The following is a 23,378-nucleotide window of genomic DNA, read 5'->3' on the forward strand; positions in this document are numbered from 1 at the left end:
TCACAGCCGCACGAGGACCCTGTTTGCACACTCACAGCTGGATGAGGGGCCCCCTTGCACGCTCACAGCTGCTTGGGGACAGCCCTTGCACGCTCAGAACTACACGAGGACCCTTCCCTTGAACAGGGATCCCCCATTTGCACACTCACAGCCGCACGAGGACCCTGTTTGCACACTCACAGCTGCTCAGGGATCCCCCCTTGCACACCCAGAGCTGCACGAGGACCCTTCCCTTGCACAGGGACCCCCCCTTGCACACTCACAGTTGCACGAGGACCCTGTTTGCACGCTCACAGCTGCTCCGGGACAGCCCTTGCACACTCACAGCCGCACGAGGACCCTGTTTGCACACTCACAGCCGCACAGGAACACCCCTTGCACACTCACAGCTGCACAAGGACACCCCTTGCACACCCAGAGCTGCACGAGGACCCTTCCCTTGCATGAGGCTCCCCCTTGCACACTCACAGCCACACGAGGACACCCCTTGCACACTCACAGCTGCTCAGGAATCCCCCCTTGCACACTCACAGCTGCACGAGGACCCTTCCCTTGCACAGGGATCCCCCCTTGCACACTCACAGTTGCACGAGGACCCTGTTTGCACGCTCACAGCTGCTCCGGGACACCCCTTGCACACTCAGAACCACACGAGGACCCTTCCCTTGCACGAGGATCCCCCTTGCACGCTCACAGCTGCTCGGGGACAGCCCTTGCACGCTCACAGCCGCACGAGGACACCCCTTGCACGCTCACAGCCGCACCGGGACGCTCCTTTGCACGCCCCCCATTGCACCAGGCCCCTCTTTTGCACACTCGCACCGGCACCAGGCCCCTCCCCAGGGCACCCCGGCCCCCCCCTTGCACGCCCCGCCCCCCCCTCGTTGCACACTCGCCCCCCCCTCCCCGGGGGTCTGGGTGCTGGAATGTCGCTGCGATGCCGATAAGGTGCCAAAGGGGGGGTGGGGGAGGGGGATTTGGGATTTTGGGGGGGGGGGGCCCGGGATAGTGGGGGGGCCCCGACTCCGGAGGGGGGGAGGGGAGGGGAGGGGGAGGGGCCCCTGTAGTGGGGGGGGGCCCCTTTGGGGGTGCAAAAACGCTGCGGGGGTGGGGGGGGAGGGGCGGGCCCCGAATATTTTGGGGGGGGCTTCCCTCTGGAGGGGGGGGGGGGAGGGGCTGCCCTAAATTGGGGGGAGGGGGTCCCCAATATCCTGGTGGGGGGTGGGGGGGGGGGGCCTTTGCTATTTTGGGGGGGTCCCTGTGCATGGGTGGGGGGGGCCCAAACCCCTCCCCCCCAGTTTGGGGTGACTGGAAGCCCCTCCCCCACCTCCCAGTATCCCCAGTGCCCCCCTCCCCAGTCTCGTACTGGTCCCTGTGTCCCCTCCCCAGTCCCCTCTCCCAAACTTTTGGGGGGGGGGTCTCCCCATCACCGGTGCCCCCCACCCCCTTTCACCTCAAATTTTTGGGGACCCCCTCCAAAACTTCGATGGGGTCCCCGAAATTCTGTGGGGCCCATAAACCTCTATGGGCTCCCCGTCTCCCCCCACCCCCCAAATTTTACGGGGATCCCCAAATTTTATGGGATCCCCACATTTTTATGGGGCCTCGCAGCCTCCTAAGGGACCTCCAAACCCGATGGGGTCACCCCAAAAAACCTCTATGGGGCCCCCCCGAATTTCGATGGGGCCCATAAACCTCTATGGGACCCCCACCCTCAGCTTCTGTGGGGTCCACAACCATTTGTGGGGACCCCCAATTTCTATGGGACCCTCCCCACCCCCCCCCCCCAAACTTCTGGGGCGGGAGGGAACCTTCCCTCTTCTACGGGGCCCCTCAATTTCTATGGGACCCCCCCCCCGTCCTCCAGCCTCCTCCCCAATATGGGGCAGGGACCCCCCAAAATCTCCTCCGGAGCCCCTCCCCCCCCCTCCCCCTCCCCCACCCCTCAGGTGCCCCCCCCCGCTTTCCGGGGCCTCTCCCCTCCCCCTCCGGGGAACCCGAAACTGGGGGGGGTGGGGGCCGTGCTGGGGGGGAGGGGCGCGGGGGGAGCCCCCCCCCCGGAGCCCCCGGCCCCTCCCCCCGCCAGGAAGCCGCGCTCGGGGTCGGGGAGGACGAGGGCGAGGGGGAGGGGAAAGGGGAAGGGGTACGCGGCCACCAAGCGGGGCCCGAAGGGCAACGGGAACGCGGCGGGGGCCGGAGGGACGCGGGGACCCCCCCTCGGTGTCCCCGCAACCCCGGAGCCGTCCCCAAGCTCGGGGTCCCCTCCCCCGGCCCGGCACAGCAGCGCCAGCGGCTGCTCCTGCACCGGGAACCCCCCGGCGCCGTCCCCGCCCGTGGCACCCCCGGTGGCACCCCCGGTAGCCCCCCCGGTGTCACCCGCGGCTGGCGGCGGCGGCGCCGCGTTGGCGAGCCCCGGGGACGGCGGGAGGACCCCCCCTTTATCCGCCGGGCCTTCCTCCTTGCCCGCGGCCGGCGGCGTGTAGGCGATGACCGTGGCGGGGGCCGGCGAGCGCGGTGACCTCGGTGGCGACCGCGGTGGCGGCGACTTCGTCGGCGGCGACCTGGTCGGCGGCGACCTCGTCGGTGGCGACCTCGGCGGCGATCCCGGCGAGCGCTGGCGGTGCCGCTGCGCGTGGCGGCTGAGCGCGGCCGCCGTCTTGCACACCTTGGCGCAGGTGGGGCAGGTGAAGCGCAGCGACGGTCGCCGCCCCACGCGGCCCGCGGGGGCCGTCCCCGGGGCGAGCGGCGGCACCGCGGCGGCGGCGGCGGCTTCGTGGAGCCGCTGGTGCTTGCGCAGCTTCCGCAGCGCCGGGAAGCTCTTCCCGCACGCCCGGCACGGGTGGTGCCGCTCGCGGCGCCGCGGGGCATCCCCGGGCTCCCGTGGGCCACCGGCAGCGCCGCGGCGCTCGCCAGTGTCGTTGTCGTTGTCGTCGTCGTCGTCGTCGTCGTCGTCGTCGCCCGGCGCCCGGCGCAGCGAGCGCAGCTTGCGCCGCCAGCGTGGCTTCTTGGCCCCGGGAGTCCCGGTGCCACCGGTGGCACCGCCGGGGGTGCCGGTGCCGCCGGCCGCCTTCTTCTTGGGCTTGTAGGAGTAGTAGGGCCGCCAGAGCCGGTCCTCGGCGTCGCTGTCGTTGTCATTGTCCCCGTGGCGAGCGTCGCCGTCGCCGTCGCCGCCGCCGCCGTCGCCGCGCAGGTCGGTGCCGGAGATGCGGCGTTTGACGATGGCCTCCTCGCCGATGCGCACGGTGATCTGGCACAGCCCCTCGCCCGCCGCCGCCGAGCCCGCGTACGCCGGCTTGGCCACGTAGGTCATGGTGCGACCGCCGCCGGTGCCGCCGCCGCCGCCGCTGCCCGCCGAGGGGTTTTGAGGGGTGGTGGCCGCGGCCGTGGTGCCCTCGGTGGCCGCGGCCGCCGCCGCCCCGGCCGCGCGCTGGGCCTCGATGTAATCGCGCAGCACCTGCTTCTTGATGGGCACCGCCGGCGTCACCGGTGCCGCCGCCGGCCCCTCGGGCAGCCCCGGCGGTTCCTCGCCGGCCCGGCCGTTGTAGGCGATGACCGAGGCGGCGCCGCTGCCGCCGCCGCCCCGCACGATGACCGAAGGCGCCGCGCGGCCGTAGGCGATGACCGAGGCGGGCTCCGGCCGCGGCGTGGGGTAGGCGGTGACGGCGGCGTCCCCCGGCGTGGCCGGCGGCAGCACGGCCCCGTCGGGCACCGCGCCTTGGCTGTAGGTCTTGTAGGGCCGCTTGTGCGCCCGCATGGGCAGCAGGCGGTAGAGCTTGAGCGCGTTGAGCTTGGGCCGGTAGCCGCCGTTGGGCGTCTTCTCGGAGGCGATGAGCCCCGGGCTGATGCCGTGGAAGGCTTTTTGGTGCGTCTTGAGGTTGTAGTAGGTGACGAAGGTGTCCCAGCAGAAGATGCACTGGTAGCGGCGCTCGCCTGTGTGCCACACCTCGTGCTTGGTGCGGTACTCGGCCAGCGCGAAGACCTTGTCGCAGTAGCGGCACGGGTACTTGCGGCGCCACGAGTGGACGTTGGCGTGGCGCTTCAGGCTGGACAGCGTCATGTAGGAGCGCTGGCACACGCCGCACAGGTACAGCACCTGCCCGTCCACCACCTTCACCAGCGGCTCCTGCTCCGCGCCGGGCTCCAGCGCGCGGTGACGCAGCAGCAGCGCCTTCTTGGCCGCTTTCGGCGCCGCCGTGCCGGCCGCGGCGGCGGTGGCGGCGGCGGCGGTGGCGGCGACGGCGGCGGCGGTGACGGCGCCGGTGGTGGCGGCGGCGGCGGCGGCCGCGGTGTCGCCGTCGCCGTCGCCGTCGCGACAGCCGACCTCGTGCGTCTGCAGGCGCTTGACGTGGATGAAGCTCTTGCCGCAGTGCCGGCAGCACAGCCCGCGGCGCCCGCGGTGCAGCTTGGCGTGGAAGCCCAGCGCGGCCGCCGAGCTGAAGCCGCGCCCGCACAGCCCGCACCGCAGCGCCGCCGGCGACGAGGGCGACGCCGGCGACACCGGGGACGGAGACGCCGTCACCGTGTCCCCGCCCGGCGCCGTCTCGCCGCCCGTGGTCGCCGTCTCGCCGGGCCGCGCCGGGCAGGTGAGGTCCACGGGGGCCGCGGGTGCTCGGGGGTCCCCCGCCGGCCCCGCCGGTGGAGGGGGGGTCCAGGTGCCGTTCATGTCCCGCGGCGCGGGCCCGGCCTCCAGCCCCTGCAGCGAGGGGATGCCGAGGCGCCGGCCCACGGCCCCCAGCGCCCGCGCGGCCGCCGGCGAGGGCACGGCCAGGCGCGAGTTGTAGATGAAGTTGAGGACGTCCGAGAAGACGCCGGCCTGGACGCCCGGCAGCTCCAGCACCTGGGCGGGCGAGGGGCAGGTGGGCTCCTGGGCCAGCGCCCGCTTGAAGAAGGGGCTGGAGGCTGCCAGGACGTTCTTATGGGCGCGGAATTTGGTGTCCTCGGCGATGATGGTGACGTCGCAGAACTGGCCCCGCAGGCGCTGCTCGTTCAGCTCCAGCAGCAGCGCCCGGCAGTGCCCGGCGTCCGACACCTCCACGACCGGAGCCATCCCCGCGCCGGCCACCTGCCAGAGGGGGACAGCGGGGTTGGGGTCAGCCGGGTGGCTGGGGGGGGGGGGGGGGGGTCAGGAGTTGGGGTCACCTGGGTGCTTTCTGTGGGGCTGGAGGGAATGGCCGGGTGCTCTTTTTGGGGTCAGCTGCGTGGTTGAATCCTTTATCTGGTGTCAGCTGGGTGGGTGGGGCCGTGATGTGGGGTCAGCGAGACACCCGGTTCAGTATTTGGGGTTATCTGGGTCCCTTAGTTGGGGTCACCCAGGTACCTGGGTCCCAGATTTGGGGTCACCCAAGTGCTTGGTTCACTATTTGGGGTCACCTGGGGCCCTCATTTGGGGTCACCCAGACACCCAGTTCAGTATTTGGGGTCACCTGGGGCCCTTATTTGGGGTCACCCAGGCACCTGGGGCCCTCATTTGGGGTCACCCAGGTACCTGGTTCACTATTTGGGGTCACCTGGGTCCCTTATTCGGGGTCATCCAGACACCTGGGTCCCAGATTTGGGGTCACCCAGGCACCTGGTTCACTATTTGGGGTCACCTGCATGGCTGGATCCGCTGTTTGGGGTCACCTGGGGCCCTCATTTGGGGTCACCCAGGTACCTGGTTCAGTATTTGGGGTTATCTGGGTCCCTTAGTTGGGGTCACCCAGGTACCTGGGTCCCAGATTTGGGGTCACCCAAGTGCTTGGTTCACTATTTGGGGTCACCTGGGGCCCATATTTGGGGTCACCCAGGTACCTGGTTCACTATTTGGGGTCACGTGGGTCCCTTATTTGGGGTCACCCAGACACCTGGGTCCCAGATTTGGGGTCACCCAGGCACCTGGTTCAGTATTTGGGGTTATCTGGGTCCCTTAGTTGGGGTCACCCAGGTGCTTGGTTCACTATTTGGGGTCACCTGCATGGCTTGGATCCACTGTTTGGGGTCACCTGGGTCCCATATTTGGGGTCACCGAGACACCCGGTTCAGTATTTGGGGTTATCTGGGTCCCTTATTTGGGGTCACCCAGGTGCTTGGTTCACTATTTGGGGTTACCTGCATGGCTGGGTCCCTTATTTGGGGTCACCCCAATACCTGGGTCATTATTTGGGGTCACTTGCATGGCTGGATCCCCTATTTGGGGTCATCTGGGTCCCTTATTTGGGGTCCCCCTGTCCTGGGGATCACTGTGGGCCCAGGGGTCGCTCTGGGGTTTTGGGGTCCCCTTGTCCCCCATCCCGGGGGTCGCTCTGGGGTTTTGGGGTCCCCTTGTCCCAGGGGTCGCTCTGGGGTTTTGGGGTCCCCCTGTCCCGGGGGTCACTGTGGGCCCGAGGGTCACTCTGGGGTTTTGGGGTCCCCTTGTCCCCCATCCCGGAGGTCGCTCTGGGGTTTTGGGGTCCCCTTGTCCCCCATCCCAGGGGTCACTCTGGGGTTTTGGGGTTCCCCTTGTCCCCCATCCCGGGGTTCGCTCTGGGGTTTTGGGGTTCCCCTGTCCCGAGGGTCACTGTGGGCCCGAGGGTCACTCTGGGGTTTTGGGATCCCCCTGTCCCCCATCCCAGGGGTCACTCTGGGGTTTTGGGGTCCCCTTGTCCCCCATCCCGGAGGTCACTCTGGGGTTTTGGGGTCCCCTTGTCCAGGGGGTCGCTCTGGGGTTTTGGGGTCTCCCTCTCCCAGGGGTCACTCCGGGGTTTTGGGGTCCCCTTGTCCCCTGTCCCGGGGATCGCTCTGGGGTTTTGGGGTCCCCTTGTCCCCCATCCCAGAAGTCGCTCTGGGGCTTTGGGGTCCCCCTGTCCCCGTCCCGGGGGTCGCTCTGGGATTTTGGGGCCCCCCTGTCCCCGTCCCGGGGGTCGCTCTGGGGTTTTGGGGTCCCCCTGTCCCCCATCCCGAGGGTCGCTCTGGGGTTTTGCGGTCCCCTTGTCCCCCATCCCGGGGGTCGCTCTGGGGCTTTGGGGTCCCCCTGTCCCCGTCCCGGGGGTCGCTCTGGGGTTTTGGGGTTCCCCTGTCCCCGTCCCGGGGGTCGCTCTGGGGTATTGGGGTCCCCCTGTCCCCGTCCCGGGGGTCGCTGCCCCCCCGGCCCCGCGGAGCCATTTTGTGTCGGGGCCTCCCCGGCCTGAGGCGGCTCAAAATGGCGGCGGCGCCGCGAGCGCGGGGGGACCGGGACCGAACCACCGGGGAGGAACCGTGGGGGGAGCAAGGGCAGAACCACCGGGGAGGAACCGTGGGGGGAACCGGGGACGGGCCCACAGCCGGACCCACAGCGGGACCCTGACCCACAGCGGGACCCTGACCCACAGCCAGACCCACAGCCTGACCCTGACCCACCGCCGGACCCACAGCCTGACCCACGGCTGACCCATAGCGGGACCCACAGCTGGACCCTGGCCCACAGCAGGACCCACAGCCGGACCCTGACCCACAGCGGGACCCTGACCCACAGCCAGACCCACGGCTGACCCATAGCGGGACCCACAGCTGGACCCTGACCCACAGCCAGACCCACAGCGGGACCCTGACCCACAGCCGGACCCACAGCGGGACCCTGACCCACAGCCAGACCCACGGCTGACCCATAGCGGGACCCACAGCTGGACCCTGGCCCACAGCAGGACCCACAGCCGGACCCTGACCCACAGCCGGACCCACAGCCTGACCCTGACCCACAGCGGGACCCGCAGCGGGACCCTGACCCACAGCAGGACCCGCAGCGGGACCCTGACCCACAGCAGGACCCACAGCAGGATCCACAGCGGGACCCACAGCTGGACCCACAGCAGGACCCACAGCGGGACCCACAGCCAGACCCACAGCCAGACCCTGACCCACAGCTGGACCCACAGCTGGACCCACGGCTGACCCATAGCGGGACCCACAGCCAGACCCTGACCCACAGCCGGACCCACAGCTGGACCCTGACTCACAGCTGGACCCTGACTCACAGCCGGACCCACAGCGGGACCCACAGCTGGACCCTGACCCACAGCCAGACCCACAGCCAGACCCTGACTCACAGCCGGACCCACAGCCGGACCCACAGCCGGACCCACAGCTGGACCCACGGCTGACCCACAGTGGGACCCACAGCCAGACCCACAGCTGGCCCACAGCGGGACCCACAGCCGAACCCATGGCCAGACCCACAGCTCTGACCGTGACCCACAGCTCTGCCCCATAGCTGACCCACGGCCAGACTCACAGCTGGACCCACAGCCAGACCCACAGCCAGACCCATGGCTGGCCCACAGCCGGACCCACGGCCAGACCCACAGCTCTGACCGTGACCCACAGCTCTGCCCCATGGCTGGACCCACAGCCTGACCCTAACCCATGGCCTGACCCTGATCCACAGCGGGACCCACAGCCAGACCCACAGCCAGACCCTGACCCACAGCCGGACCCACAGCTGGACCCACAGCCTGACCCTGACCCACAGCTCTGCCCCACGGCTGGACCCACAGCCAGACCCTGACCCACAGCTCTGCCCCACGGCTGACCCACGGCCAGACCCTGACCCACAGCCTGACCCTGACCCACAGCTCTGCCCCACGGCTGGACCCACAGCCAGACCCTGACCCACAGCTCTGCCCCACGGCTGACCCACGGCCAGACCCACAGCAGGACCCCCAAGCCCCGGGGCTGCCCCACAGCCCCCCCATGACCTCAACCAACCCTGGCCTGACCCACAGCCAGCCCAGAGCCTGCCCCCCACCCCACCACCCTGTACCCCCCCAGTGCCCCCCAGTGCCCCACCAGTGCCCACCAGTGACCCTCCAGTGCCCACCAGTGCCCTCCCAGTGCCCCACCAGTGCCCCCCAGTGACCCTCCAGTGCCCCACCAGTGCCCCCCAGAGCCCCCCAGTGCCCCCCCAAAGCCCACCAGTGCCCACCAGTGACCCTCCAGTGCCCCCCAGTGCCCCCCCAGTGCCCACCAGTGCCCCCCAGTGACCCTCCAGTGCCCACCAGTTCCCCCCAGTGCCCCACCAGTGCCCCCCAGTGCCCTCCCAGTGCCCCCCAGTGCCCCCCAGTGCCTCCCAGTGCCCTCCCAGTGCCCCACCAGTGCCCACCAGTGCCCACCTGTGCGCGGGGCCCTCATGGACTGGGTGTTGCTGCTCCGGGGGTCCTCGGGGGGGGGTCACAGCCGGCCGGGCCTCCTGGAGGGGGGAGGGGACACGGAGAGAGGGGTCACAAGCGGCGGATTTGGGGGTGCCCAGGGGAACGGGGGAGGGGGGGACAACAGCCGGACACGGGTGACAAAGTGGGGGAGGGGGGGGGAGGAGGGGGAGTGTCCGGTGTGACGTCATTGTCACCGCAAAGGGACAGGTGCGATGACGTCATTGGGGTGAGCGGTGTGATGTCATCAGGCAGGGAAGCGACGTCGTGGAGGGGTTTTTAAGGTGGGGGGGCAGGGCGGTGTGACGTCATTGTGACATCAGTGACGTCACCGGGGAATTGTGGGGGGGGGGGCGAGGGATCAGGCTGGTATGACGTCAGCAGCACCGCGAGGGGGCGTGTGTGACGTCATTGGCGGGGCGGCCATGGGCGGTGTGTGACGTCACCGGGAGGGGACGCGTGTGACAACACAGGGGGAGAGCCGGGGGGGGGGGGGGGGAAGTGTCAGGGATGGCGTGACGTCATCAGAGTGACGTCGTGGGGGGCGTGTGTCACACGCCAGGGGGGGGGTGGGGACAGTGGTGGGGGAGGGGACACGGGGGGTGGGGGGAGGGGCACCGCGCTGGGGGTGACGCGGGGTGGGGACACCCCGGGCGGGGCCAACCTGAGGCAGCCGCTACAACCGGAACCCCACGGGGATTTTGGGGGGCGTGGGGAGGGGGGGACACAGCCAGAGGGGACTCCCCCCCCCCCCCACCCCCTACACCCCGCCCCCGAGCCCCCCAACCCCTCCCCCCCCCCCCCCCATCACCCGCAACAACCCGCGAGGAGACCCCGCGACCCCCCCGGGGGAACACCCCGAGTGTCACCGGGGGGGGGGAGGGGGCGACACCCACCCCTCCCCCCCCCACCCCCCCCCCTTTTCGGGTACCCCCCTCCCCCCCCCCCCCCCGGTACCCCCGGAGCCGCCTGACAGCGGAGTCCCGTCCGCGACGTCACCGGGGGGGGGGGGGGGGGAGTGTCACCCAACTGTTGCCATGGAAACACCCCCCTCTCCCCCCCCAACCCCCACAGACCCCTCCCCTTTCCCCCTCCCCTCCCCCGCCCAGGACACACCTTTAACCTGCGGCCAATCAGGCGGCAGAGAGCGCCAGGCCACGCCCACCCCCCCCGGGACCACGCCCATGCCTCCAATGGGAGGGGGCGCGCCGCTGACGTCACGGGCTCACCTGGATGCTCATTGGCTGGGCTGGGAGTGACGTCACGGGGCCCCGTCCTGCCGCGGGCGGTGTTAAAGGAGCAGGCGGAGGCTGAGGGGGCGGAGCCAGAGAGGGCGTGGTCAGAGGGGGCGTGGCCAGAAGGGGCGGGGTTTGGGGGGAATGGGGGGGGAGGGGACGCGGAAGCGTCACCGCGTCACGGGCGGGATGGGGAGACGCGACCCCCGCAGGTGTGTGACACAAACACACACGCGTGTGACACACACACAACACCTGCACACACACACACACACACACAGAGCTGAGGGCAGAGCGCACACGCGTGTGACACACGGACAGAGGTGTGCAACACACACACAACACCTGCACACACACACAGAGCTGAGGGCAGAGCGCACACGCGTGTGCAACACACACACAGCGGTGTGCAACACACACACAACACCTGCACACCCAGAGCTGAGGGCAGAGCGCACACGCGTGTGTGACACTGACACACAACACCTGCACACACAACACCTGCACATACACACAGAGCTGAGGGCAGAGCGCACACGCGTGTGTGACACACAGACACACAACACCTGCACACACAACACCTGCACACACACACAGAGCTGAGGGCAGAGCGCACACGTGTGTGACACTGACACACAACACCTGCACACACACACACAGAGGTGTGCAACACACACAACACCTGCACACACACACAGAGCTGAGGGCAGAGTGCACACGCGTGTGTGACACACAGACACACAACACCTGCACACACACACAGAGCTGGGGGCAGAGCACACACGCATGTGACACACGGACATACAACACCTGCACACACACACAGCTGAGGGCAGAGCGCACATGCGTGTGACACTGACGCACAACACCCACCCACACACACACACACAGAGCTGAGGGCAGAGCGCACACGCGTGTGACACACACAACACGCACTGTGCACACCCACGCGTGCCACACACAAGGCACAGCACAGGCGGCGCGGGCACGCCAGCGACAGGCGTGAGGTACAACCGGACACGGAGCTGGCACGGGCACGCAGGGAACTGACGCACAACCACACACGGACACACAGCCACACATGGACACAGAGTTCACACGGACACGTGACCGGACACGTGACCAGACACGAACACACAACCGCACATGGACACACAACTGGACACGGACACACAACCGCACATGGACGCACAGCCAGACATGGACACACAGTTACACATGGACACACAACCGGACACAGAGCTGGTACACCCACGCACAGACGCACAACCAGACATGGACACACAACCAGACACGGATGCACACCTGCACACGGACACACAATTACACACGGACACACAACTGGACACGGAGCTGGCACAGGCACGCAGGGACCTGACAGAACCGCACACGGACACACAGCCAGACACGGACACACAACCGCACATGGACACGTGACCGGACGCGGACACACAACCGCGCATGGACGCACAACCGGATATGGACACAGTTACACACGGACACACAACCGCACACGGACACACAGCCGGACACGGACACACAACCGCACACGGACACACAGCCAGACACGGACACACAGTTACACACGGACACACAACCGGACACGGACACACAACCGCACATGGACACACAGCCAGACACACAGTTACAACAGTTACACACGGACACACAGCCAGACACGGACACACAACTGGACATGGACACACAACCGGACATGGACACACAACTGCACACAAACACACAGTTACACACAGGCACACAACCGCACACGGACACACAACCGCACACGGACACACAGCCAGACACACAGTTACACACGGACACACAACCGGACACGGACACACAGCTGCACACGGACACACAACCGGACGTGGACCTGACACCCTCACAGACGGACACACAACGCTCACAACCACACACGGATCCACAACCGCGCACGGATACAACGTGCGCAGAGCCCCACAACCCACGCACAGCCGCACCCGGACGCACGGTTACACACGGACACGACACACGGATGCACAGCCGGGCACGGGTGTGACACGGATCAGCGCGGGGACATGCGACACAACCGGACGTGGATGTACAACCGCACGTGGGGATACACGACGCTCACGGCAACACGCAGGTGCACAACCGCACTCAAACCACCCCCACACGACCCTCACACGGACAAACAACCCCCACACGGACGCCTGACACGCGCAGACGCTTCACGCGCAGAGGCACAACCGCACAGGGACACTCGGCAAGCAGAGACACAACTGCTCACACGCAGAACACCCGCACACGGACAAACAACCCCCGCCCACGACCCTCGAATGGATGCACAACCGCACGGGGACACTCGGCATGCAGAGGGACAACAACTGGACACAGCCGCGGATGGACAAACAGCCCTCACACGGATGCGCAGCCGCATACAAACACGTGACAGGCGGAGGCACAACCGCACAGGGACAGGCGGCGCTCACGGGCACAACCGTGCACGGACAACCCCCGTGCGGCTCCCATGTGGGCGCACAACCGCACACGGGCACCTGACAGGCAGAGGCGCAGCCACAGCTGTACACACGGAGGTACAACCGCACACAGACAAACAACCCCTGCACAACCCTCACGCAGATGAACAACCGCACAGGGAGGAACAACCGGACACGAACATGACCCACAGCCACATGCGGACCAACAACCACACACAAACATGACCCACACCCACACACAGATGAGCAACCGCACAGGGACAAACAACCGGACACAAACACGACCCACACACCCACGCAAGGACGAACAACCGCACAGGGACAAACAACCGGACACAAACACGACCCACAGCCACGCACAGGGACGAACAACCGGACACAAACACGACCCACAGCCACGCACGGACCAACAACCGCACAAACAACTGGACACAAACACGTCCCACAGCCACACACGGACGAAGAACTGCACAGGGACAAACAACCGGACACAAACATGACCCACAGCCGCGCAAGGACGAACAACCGGACACAGACAAACAACCGCACACAAACATGACCCATAGCCACGCACGGACGAACAACCGGACACAGACAAACAACCGCACACAAACATGACCCATAGCCACGCACGGATGAACAACCGGACACAAACACGACCCACACACCCACGCACAGACAAACAACCGGACACAAACACGACCCACAGCCACGCACGGACGAACAACCGCACAGGGACAAACAACCGCACACAAACATGACCCACTGCCACGCACGGACGAACAACTGCACAGGGACAAACAACCGGACACAAACACGACCCACAGCCACGCACAGGGATGAACAACTGGACACAAACACGACCCACAGCCACGCACGGACCAACAACCACACAGGGACAAACAACCGGACACAAACACGACCCACAGCCACACACGGACCAACAACCGCACAAACAACCGGACACAAACATGACCCACAGCCATGCACGGACCAACAACCGCACAAACAACCGGACACAAACACGACCCACAGCCACACACGGATGAAGAACTGCACAGGGACAAACAACCGCACACAAACGTGACCCACACACCCACGCACGGACAAACAACCGCACACAAACACGACCCACAGCCACACATGGATGAACAACCGCACACGGACAAACAACCGGACACAAACACGACAAACAGCCACACACGGACCAACAACTGCACAGAGACCAACAACTGGACACAAACACGACCCACAGCCACACACGGATGAAGAACTGCACAGGGACAAACAACCGCACACAAACGTGACCCACACACCCACGCACGGACGAACAACCACACACAAACATGACCCACAGCCACGCACGGACGAACAACCGCACAGGGACAAACAACCGCACACAGACACGACCCACAGCCACGCACGGACGAACAACCGCACCCGGACAAACAACCGGACGCGATGCTCTTGACGCCCGCGACAACGCGAGCGCCCACCAACAACCCACAGGCAACCCTCGCGCCGACAAACACCCGCACACGGATACGACACGCGATTGCGCACAGACGAACACGCGAACACGAACACGCCACCGTGACGCTGACAAACACCCGCACGGCCCCACACGGACAAACAACCGGACACGCACAAACAACCGGACACGGACACGCACAGACAACCCCCGCACGCAGAAACAGCCACACACGGCCCCGACACACCTGCACACGCACAGCCACGCGCACACCGACCTGTCACACTCGCCCGCACGGGGACACCTGACACACTCACACCCGGACACCCCCCTCGGACCCCCCCACCCCGGCACAAACACGCAGCCGCCCTCCCTTCCCCCCCCCACACACCGCGTCACCCTTGTCACCCCCTCCCCCCCCCGGGGTCCAACCCCCCCCTCCCAGCAGCACTTGGGGGGGTTGGGGGGTGTCGGGTGTCATTTGTGGGGGGGACAGAGTGGAGTCCTGGGTGTTTTGGGGGCTGTTTTGGGGTCCCGGGGGGGCAGCGGGGGGGGGTATTGAAGGGGGACGAGGCACTTTGGGGGGGTCGCGGAGCACTTGGGGGGTCCCGAGGGGACACTTCGGGGGTGCTGCGACGGCGTTTAGGGAGGGTTTGGGGGGTGTTCGCGAGGTTTGGGGGGGCGTTTAGGGGGCGGGGGGGTATTTAGGGGGTGGGCGTGACCCAGGGCAGTGCGGGGGGGGGGGGTTGGGGGTCGCGTTCCCCCCGCCCTGACCCCCCCCCCCCTCCTCCCCGGCGGGCGCGGGGGTCGCGGTGCGGTGACAGCACCGGGCGAGGGGCCGGGGGTCGCGAGGGCCCCGCGGGGGCGGGGGCGTGGGTGGGGGGGGGGTCCCGGGGAGGAAGGGGGGGTGGTCCCGGAGCCCCGCGGGGGTCTCAGGGCGGGAGGGGGGGGGTCGTTACCGGGGCCTGTCCCGGGGCCGGTGATGTCGCGACGGCGGCGGCGGCGGCGGCGGCGGCACAAGATGGAGGCGGCGCGTTGGGCCCCGGGTGGGAGGGAGGGAGGGACCCCCCCGCCCCACGGCGCGGGGACACGGGGGGGACACGGGGGGGACACGGGGGGGACACCCCGGAGTGGGGGTGGAGGAGGGATGGGGGAGGTGAGGGGATGAGGGGACGTGATGGGGGGGACAGCGGGACATGAGCGGGGCACAGGCGGGGGGGACACGGGGGGGGCGCATCAGGGGGACACGGGGGGGGACACCACGGGGGGGAGAGGGGGACACGACTGGGACAAACTGGGGGGGGACAGGGGGACACGACTGGGGGATAGTGGGACAGAACTGGGGGGACAGAGGGACACGACTGGGACAAACTGGGGGGGGAACAGTGGGACAAACTGGGGGGGGACAGTGGGACACAGTGGGGACAAATGGGGGGAACAATGGGACACAACTGGGGGACAGTGGGACAGAACTAGGGGGACAGTGGGACACAACTGGGACAAACTGGGGGGGGAAACAGTGGGACACAGCTGGGGGACAGGGGGACACGACTGGGGGGACAGTGGGACAGAACTGGGGGGACAGTGGGACACGACTGGGACAAACTGGGGGGGAACAGTGGGACGCAACTGGGACAAACTGGGGGGGTCAGGGGGACACGACCAGAGGGACAGTGGGACACAACTGGGGGGGGACAGGGGGACACGAATGGGACAAACTGGGGGGGAAACAGTGGGACACAACTGGGGGACACAGTGGGGACAAACTGGGGGGGGACAGTGGGACTCAACCGGAGGGACAGTGGGACACGACTGGGACAAACTGGGGGGGGACAGGGGAACTCAACTGGGACAAACTGGGGGGGGACAGTGGGACAAACTGGGACAAACTGGGACAAACTGGGGGGGGACAGGGGAACTCAACTGGGACAAACTGTGGGGGACGGGGGACACGACTGGGACAAACTGGGGGGGGACAGGGAGATACAACTGGGGGACAGTGGGACAAACTGGGGGGGACAGTGGGACACAACTGGGACAAACTGGGGGGGACAGGGGGACAGAACCGGGGGGACAGTAGGACACAACTGGGGACACAGCTGGGGGGCACAACCGGGGCTTTGGAGTGACACAGGCGGAGGGACAGCGCGACACAACCAGTGGTCCCTGGTCGGGGGTACAACCAGGGCCACAACCGGGGACACGTCACCCGCAGGGACACAACAGCCGTGGCCGGCTGTGGCACAGCCCCCGCTCTGGGTGTTTGTGGGTGTCGTTTGTCACCCAGTGTCACCCTGGTGTCACCCTGTGGCGCCGGCTGTGCCGCGGGGGCGGTCACCGATTGTGTCCTGCTGTGCGGGGCTGGGGGTTGCGTTGTACTTTTGGCCGTGTCACTCGGTGTCGCGTGTCCGGTTGTACCTCGGGCGTGTCGGTGACGCACCCCGCGATGTCACCTTACGGTGTCGCCCTACTGCGTCACCCTGTGTCACCCTACCGTGTCACCCTTCCGTGTCACCCTACCATGTCACCTTACCGTGTCACCCTTCTGTGTCACCCTACCGTGTCACCCTATCACGTCACCTTACCATGTCACCCTGTGTCGCCCTACCGTGTCACCCTACCGTGTAACCCTACCACGTCACCTTACCGTGTCACCCTGTGTCACCCTACCGTGTCACCTTACCGTGTCACCTTACCGTGTCACCCTGTGTCACCCTACCGTGTCATCCTTCCATGTCACCCTACTGTGTCACCTTACCATGTCACCCTGTGTCACCCTTCTGTGTCACCTTACCGTGTCACCCTACCGTGTCACCCTGTGTCACCCTACTGCGTCACCCTTCTGTGTCACCCTACCACGTCACCTTACCGTGTCACCCTGTGTCACCCTACCGTGTCACCCTACCGTGTCACCCCACTGTGTCACCCTTCTGTGTCACCCTACCGCGTCACCCTACCGTGTCACCCTACCGTGTCACCCTACCGTGTCACCCTACCCTGCCGGTACCACCCGGACGTGTGTGGGGGACAACCCAGACCCCGCTGGGGATCAGTGACGGTGACGAGACCCCACCACTGGGGTCAGCGCCAAGGACAGGCGGACGCAGTGACACCGGGGGTGGGGGTGGGGCAACACCCTGGCCTTGGGTGATGTGGAAGGGGGGAAAACCCCCACAAAACCCCTCAAAATCTCCCCCTGCTCCCCAAATTGCCCCTTCTCTGCCCTAAAATCCTCGCCCTAAATATCCCCCAACCCCCCAAAACGCCTTTTTATTTGACTCCCCCAAATTCCTCCTCCTTGGCCATAAATGAGCCCCAAAATTCATCTTTCTTGCTCCAATTTTCCCCCAACCCCTTCTGTGTCACCCCAAACCTCCTGCTCTGCTCAAATCCCCCCTCCCCGACCCCAAATGGCCCCACAAACCCTCCCCCTACTCCAAAATACACCTTTCTTGCCCAAATTGTCCCTAAACCACTTCTGCTTTCCCTAAATACCCCCTTCCTGTCCCCCAAATCCTTTTTCTGTCCCTTCCCTTTCCTTATCACCCTCCTGCTGCCCCAAAATACCCTTTCCTACCCCAATTTTACCTCTAATTATCTCTCTCTGACCCCTCTGCCCCCCAAATCCCTGCTCCCTGACCCTGATCGCCCCGACCCCCTCCACCTTCCCCTAAATACTCCTCTCGCCTCCCACAGCCCCTTCCCCGCCGCCCCCTCCACCCCATCCGGAACAGGCCTCAAAGCCTCGGCCTTTCCCAGCGGCCACGGCCGGGCCGGGAGCACCGGGAGCGGCCGGGCCGGACGGGCGAGGCCGGGGCTGAGCAGGCCGCGGCCGGAGCAGTTCTTCGGCCATTTCCGGCACCGTCCGCTTTTGCTTCGGCACCCTCCGTCAGAGCTTCGGTAATTTCCGTCACCTTCCGCACACTCTTCGGCAGCTTTCGGCACCGTCCGCCCGAGTTTCGTCTGTTTTCATTATTTTCCGTCAGTATTCGGTTATCTCCGGCAGGCTTCGGTCAATTCCGTCGCTCTCCGGCAGCGCTTCGTCGATCTCCGCCCACTTCCGGCGGTACTTCGGCTATCTCCGTCAGTCTCCGTCAACTTCCGGCAGCCCGTCGCCGACCGCCCTCCGCCTCCCGGTCCCTCAAGGCTCGGGCGTCAGGGGCGGGGTTTTAAAATGAATTATTCATGAGCCTATCCCACCGCGCCGGAAGGGGGGGCGGGGTCCGACGGCGGCGCGTTCCGCGAGGGCTTCACGGAGCAGCCACCGCTTCCCTCCGCCTTCCCCGCTCCTCGCTCCCCTCACGGACCGTAACGGGACCCGCCGTCCCCTCCCCTTCCCGCCGCTTCTTTCCCCCGCCCCCCCCCTTTTGCCCGTGAGGCGCTTGGTACGCTCCGGCCACGCCCCCTCCGGCGGCTCGCGGGGGCCGAGTCTATATAAGGCGGCGCCGGTGCCTCACCGAGCTCAGTCGCGCCGTGAGCGCGGAGCCGGCGGAGCGGAGGGGGGGGAGCTCCGCGCCGGGGGCTCCGTGAGGGGCCGGCTCCCGGTTGTCCCCGGGGAGGGGTTCAAACTCCTTCCGCAACCCCTCCGTGAGGGGGATCGATTCCGAGCAGTCGAAGCGGCGCGAGGCCGCGGCCCCACCGGCGCCATGCACGGCGGGCCGCCCTCGGGCGACAGCGCCTGCCCGCTGCGCACCATCAAACGAGTCCAGTTCGGGATCCTCAGCCCCGATGAGATGGTACCGGGGCCGGGGCGGCGCGGACGGAAGCGCGGGGCCCGCGGCGGGAACGGGGCCGGCGGCTGAGGGCGAGCGGCGGCGGGAAATGGCGCCGGGGCAGCGAGAGCGGGGGGCGGAGAGGCCCCGGGCGGGGGGCGGGCGGGGACAGCGCCCCCCACAGGCCCGGGGGGGGTTGAATGGGGGAGAGGGGAGAGCTCGGAGGGGGATTTAGAGGGTCCTGAGGGGTTTTGGGGACCCAAACCGAGTTCTGGAAGGTTTTGGGGTGCCCAGGGAGCCTCTGGAAGAGTCCCGAGAGTGATTCGGGATTCGCTGGCGGGATTTTGGCTTCTTCTGGGAGCGTCCAGGGAGCCTTTGGAAGTGCATTGAGGTGGCCTGGAGGGGAATCGGGAGTCCCTGAGAACGGCTCAAGGAGCCCGGGAGGAATTTGGGGGTCCTTGAGATGTGGCCGGGGCATCTCTAGAAGGTATTGGGGTGTCTTGGCAGGGCTTTGGGGTACCTGAGAGTGGCTCAGTGTGCCTTGAAGGCCTTTAGGGGGAAACTGAGGAACACTGTTTATCCTGGAGGCACTTTGGGGTTCCTGGAGGCACCCTGGGGTGCTCTGGACTATCACTGGGGGTGTCCCAGGAGCTTTGGGGTGCCCTGGAGGGGATTTGGGATCCCTGGAGGAGCCTCTGGAAGAGTTTTGGGGTGCTCTGGAGGAGTTTTGGTGCTCCTGGGGTGCTCTTTGGAGCAACTTTGGGGTCCCAGGAGCGATTCCAGAGAGGTTCTTAGGGTGCCCCAAAGTTCTTGGGGTCCCTGTGGAAGGGATTTGGGGATCCCTGGCAATGCTCAGAGGGGCTCTGGGAGGATTTGGGGGTGTCCTGAGGGGGTTTTGGGGTCTCTGGCTGCGTGCTGAGGGAGCCAGGGTGTCTTTGGAAGGGTCTGGAGAGATTTTGGGGTCCCTGAACCCCCCTCCTTACCCCCCCAGAGACCCCCCCTGAAGGGGCCATGAGGGGTTCACAGCTCTGCCTTGAAGGATTATTGGGGTCCCTGAAAGATTTGGGGCGTCCCAGGACACCCCACAAGAGCCAGGGGGTGATTTGGGGTCCCCGTGTGAATTTTGGGGTGCATTGAAAAGGAGGGAGGGGTCACTTGGGGTGTCCTCACCCATTTGGGGTTTTTTTGGGGGTGGGGGTTTCGGGGATGAATTTGGGATCTGAGAGGGGGAGGGGTCCCCAAGTGCCTCAGTTTCCCCTTTTTCCCTCCCCCCCCCCCTTAGAAACGGATGTCGGTGACCGAGGGGGGCATCAAATACCCCGAAACCACCGAGGGGGGACGCCCCAAACTGGGGGGGCTCATGGACCCCCGGCAGGGCGTCATCGAGAGGACGGGGCGGTGCCAGACCTGTGCTGGTGAGTCAGGGGGGCCCTGAACCCCAAAATCCTCACAGGAAGGGTTCTGAAGCCTCAAAATCCTCACTGGGAGGGGCCCTGAACCCCAAAATCCTCACTGGGAGGGGCCCTGAACCCCCAAAATCCTCACTGGGGGGGTCTTGAACCCCAAAATCCTCACTGGGAGGGCCCTGACCCCCCAAAATCCTCACTGGGAGGGGCCTGAACCCCCCAAAATCCTCACAGGGAGGGCCCTGAACCCCCAAAATCCTCACTGGGAGGGTCTTGAAGCCTCAAAATCCTCACAGGGAGAGTCCTGAACCCCAAAATCCTCATGGGGAGAGTCCTGAACCCCAAAATCCTCACTGGGAGGGCCTGAACCCCCAAATCCTCACTGGGAGGGTCCTGAATCCCAAAATCCTCACTGGGAGAGTCCTGAACCCCAAAATCCTCACTGGGAGGGACCTGAACCCCCAAAATCCTCACAAAGAGGGTCCTGAACTCCTCAAACCTTCACAGGGAGGGTCCTGAACCCCCCAAATCCTCACTGGGAGGGTCCTGAACCCCCAAAATCCTCACTGGGAGGGCCCTGAACCCCCAAGATCTCACAGAGAGGGCTCCTGGACCCCAAAATTCTCACTGGGGGTGTCCTGGGCCCCAAAATCCTCACTGGGAGATCCCTGAAGCCCCAAAAGCATCACAAAGAGGGTCCTGAACTCCTCAAATCTTCACAGGGAGGGGCCCTGACCCCCCAAAATCCTCACTGGGAGGGTCCTGAACCCCCCAAAATCCTCACAGGGAGGGCCCTGAACCCCCAAAATCCTCACTGGGAGGGTCTTGAAGCCTCAAAATCCTCACGGGGAGAGTCCTGAACCCCAAAATCCTCATGGGGAGAGTCCTGAACCCCAAAATCCTCACTGGGAGGGCCTGAACCCCCAAATCCTCACTGGGAGGGTCCTGAATCCCAAAATCCTCGCTGGGAGAGTCCTGAACCCCAAAATCCTCACTGGGAGGGACCTGAACCCCCAAAATCCTCACAAAGAGGGTCCTGAACTCCTCAAACCTTCACAGGGAGGGTCCTGAACCCCCCAAATCCTCACTGGGAGGGTCCTGAACCCCCAAAATCCTCACTGGGAGGGTCCTGAACCCCCCTAAATCCTCACTGGGAGGGCCTGAAGCCTCAAAATCCTCACAGGGAGGGGCCCTGAACCCCCGAAATCCTCACTGGGAGGGGCCCTGAACCCCCAGAATCCTCACTGGGAGGGCCCTGAACCCCCAAAATCCTCACAGGGAGGGGCCTGAACCCCCAAATCCTCACTGGGGGGGGGCCTGAACCCCCAAAATCCTCACAGGGAGGGCCCTGAACCCCCAAAATCCTCACTGGGAGGGCCCTGAACCTTTTTTGGGGTGGGTTTCCGTTTTTTCAGGGTTTTTCTGGTTTTTTGGGGTCCCCTTTTTTTGGGGAATATCCCCGATTTTTGGGGTTTTCCCCTTGTTTCAGGGTCCCCTTTTTTTGGGTGTTTTCCCCTTTTTTGGGGGGGAATATCCCCAATTTTTTGGGGGGAATATCCCCGATTTTTGGGGTTTTCCCCTTTTTTCAGGGCCCCCTTTTTGGGGGGGAATATCCCTGATTTTTTGGGGGGAATATCCCCGATTTTTGGGGTTTTCCCCTTTTTTCAGGGCCCCCTTTTTTTGGGTGTTTTCCCCATTTTTTGGGGGGGAATATCCCTGATTTTTGGGGGGAATATCCCCATTTTTTTGGGGGGGAATATCCCCGATTTTTTGGGGGAATATCCCCATTTTTTGGGGGGAATATCCCCGATTTTTGGGGTTTTCCCCTTTTTTCAGGGCCCCCTTTTTTGGGGGGAATATCCCCGATTTTTGGGGGGAATATCCCCGTTTTTTTGGGGGGAATATCCCTGATTTTTTGGGGGAATATCCCCATTTTTTGGGGGGAATATCCCTGATTTTTGGGGCATTTCCCCTTTTTTCAGTGTCCCCTTTTTTTGAGCGTTTTCCCGTTTTTTTGGGGGGAATATCCTCATTTTTTGGGGGGAATATCCTCGATTTTTTTGGGGTTTTCCCCTTTTTTCAGGGTCCCCTTTTTTTTGGGCGTTTTCCCCATTTTTGGGGGGGAATATCCCCATTTTTTGGGGGGAATATCCCCATTTTTTTGGGGGTATATCCCCTTTTTTTGGGGGGGTATATCCCCGATTTTTTGGGGGAATATCCCCGATTTTTTTGGGGAATATCCCCATTTTTCTGGGGGAATATCCCCATTTTTTGGGGGGTAATATCCCCATTTTTTTGGGCGTTTTCCCCTTTTTTTGGGCGGTTTCCCCTTTTTTGGGGGGGAATATCCCCATTTTTTGGGGAATATCCCCATTTTTCTGGGGGAATATCCCCATTTTTTCGGGGGTAATATCCCCATTTTTTTGGGGGTGCATCCCCAATTTTTTCGGGTGAATATCCCTGATTTTTTTGGGGGGGGTTTTTCCCATTTTTGGAGCATTTCCCCTTTTCCAGGATCCCTTTTTTCAGAACTTCTCCTTTCCCACCCTTCCCATCCAGCAGCGCCATCCCCGAACCCCACGCTGGGGTGGGGGGAAAGGGGGGGTTCCCCTCGATCCCAGCCCCCCCTAAAGCCGATTTGGGGGTGTCCCCAGGGAACATGACGGAGTGCCCGGGCCACTTCGGGCACATCGAGCTGGCCAAGCCCGTGTTCCACGTGGGCTTCCTGGGGAAAACCATGAAAATCCTGCGCTGCGTCTGCTTCTTCTGCTCCAAGCTCCTCGTGGACTCGGTGAGACCCCAAAAAATCACAGGGGGGGAGCCCAAAAAATCACAGGGGGGACCAAAAAATCACAGGGGGAGCCCAAAAACCACAGGGGGGACCAAAAAAAATCACGGGGGGACCAAAAAACCATGAGGGGACCCCAAAAAAAA

General features: G+C 65.1%; 2 protein-coding genes across 2 annotated transcripts in view; one reads left to right on the forward strand and one right to left on the reverse strand.

Annotated features, from left to right (window-relative positions):
• Window positions 1–321: 321 nt before the first annotated feature.
• Window positions 322–15,331, reverse strand: ZBTB4 (zinc finger and BTB domain containing 4). Its single transcript, XM_068998672.1, is given in 6 exon segments — window positions 322–340; window positions 1,943–2,227; window positions 2,229–5,062; window positions 9,102–9,178; window positions 10,367–10,447; window positions 15,286–15,331. Coding segments are annotated over 3 exon segments (3,123 nt in total). The 5' UTR covers window positions 5,048–5,062; window positions 9,102–9,178; window positions 10,367–10,447; window positions 15,286–15,331.
• A 3,479-nt stretch (window positions 15,332–18,810) lies between these two features.
• POLR2A (RNA polymerase II subunit A) overlaps window positions 18,811–23,378 on the forward strand; it is a 77,354-nt gene continuing 72,786 nt past the window's right edge. Inside the window, exons 1-3 of the mRNA XM_068998669.1 lie at window positions 18,811–19,062; window positions 20,321–20,453; window positions 23,099–23,235. Of these exons, the coding sequence (XP_068854770.1) occupies window positions 18,973–19,062; window positions 20,321–20,453; window positions 23,099–23,235 (360 nt within the window). The 5' untranslated portion in view covers window positions 18,811–18,972. The remainder of the gene's footprint in view (window positions 19,063–20,320; window positions 20,454–23,098; window positions 23,236–23,378) is intronic.

The sequence above is a fragment of the Aphelocoma coerulescens genome, unplaced genomic scaffold (assembly GCF_041296385.1).
Source record: "Aphelocoma coerulescens isolate FSJ_1873_10779 unplaced genomic scaffold, UR_Acoe_1.0 HiC_scaffold_143, whole genome shotgun sequence".
NCBI lineage: Eukaryota > Metazoa > Chordata > Aves > Passeriformes > Corvidae > Aphelocoma > Aphelocoma coerulescens.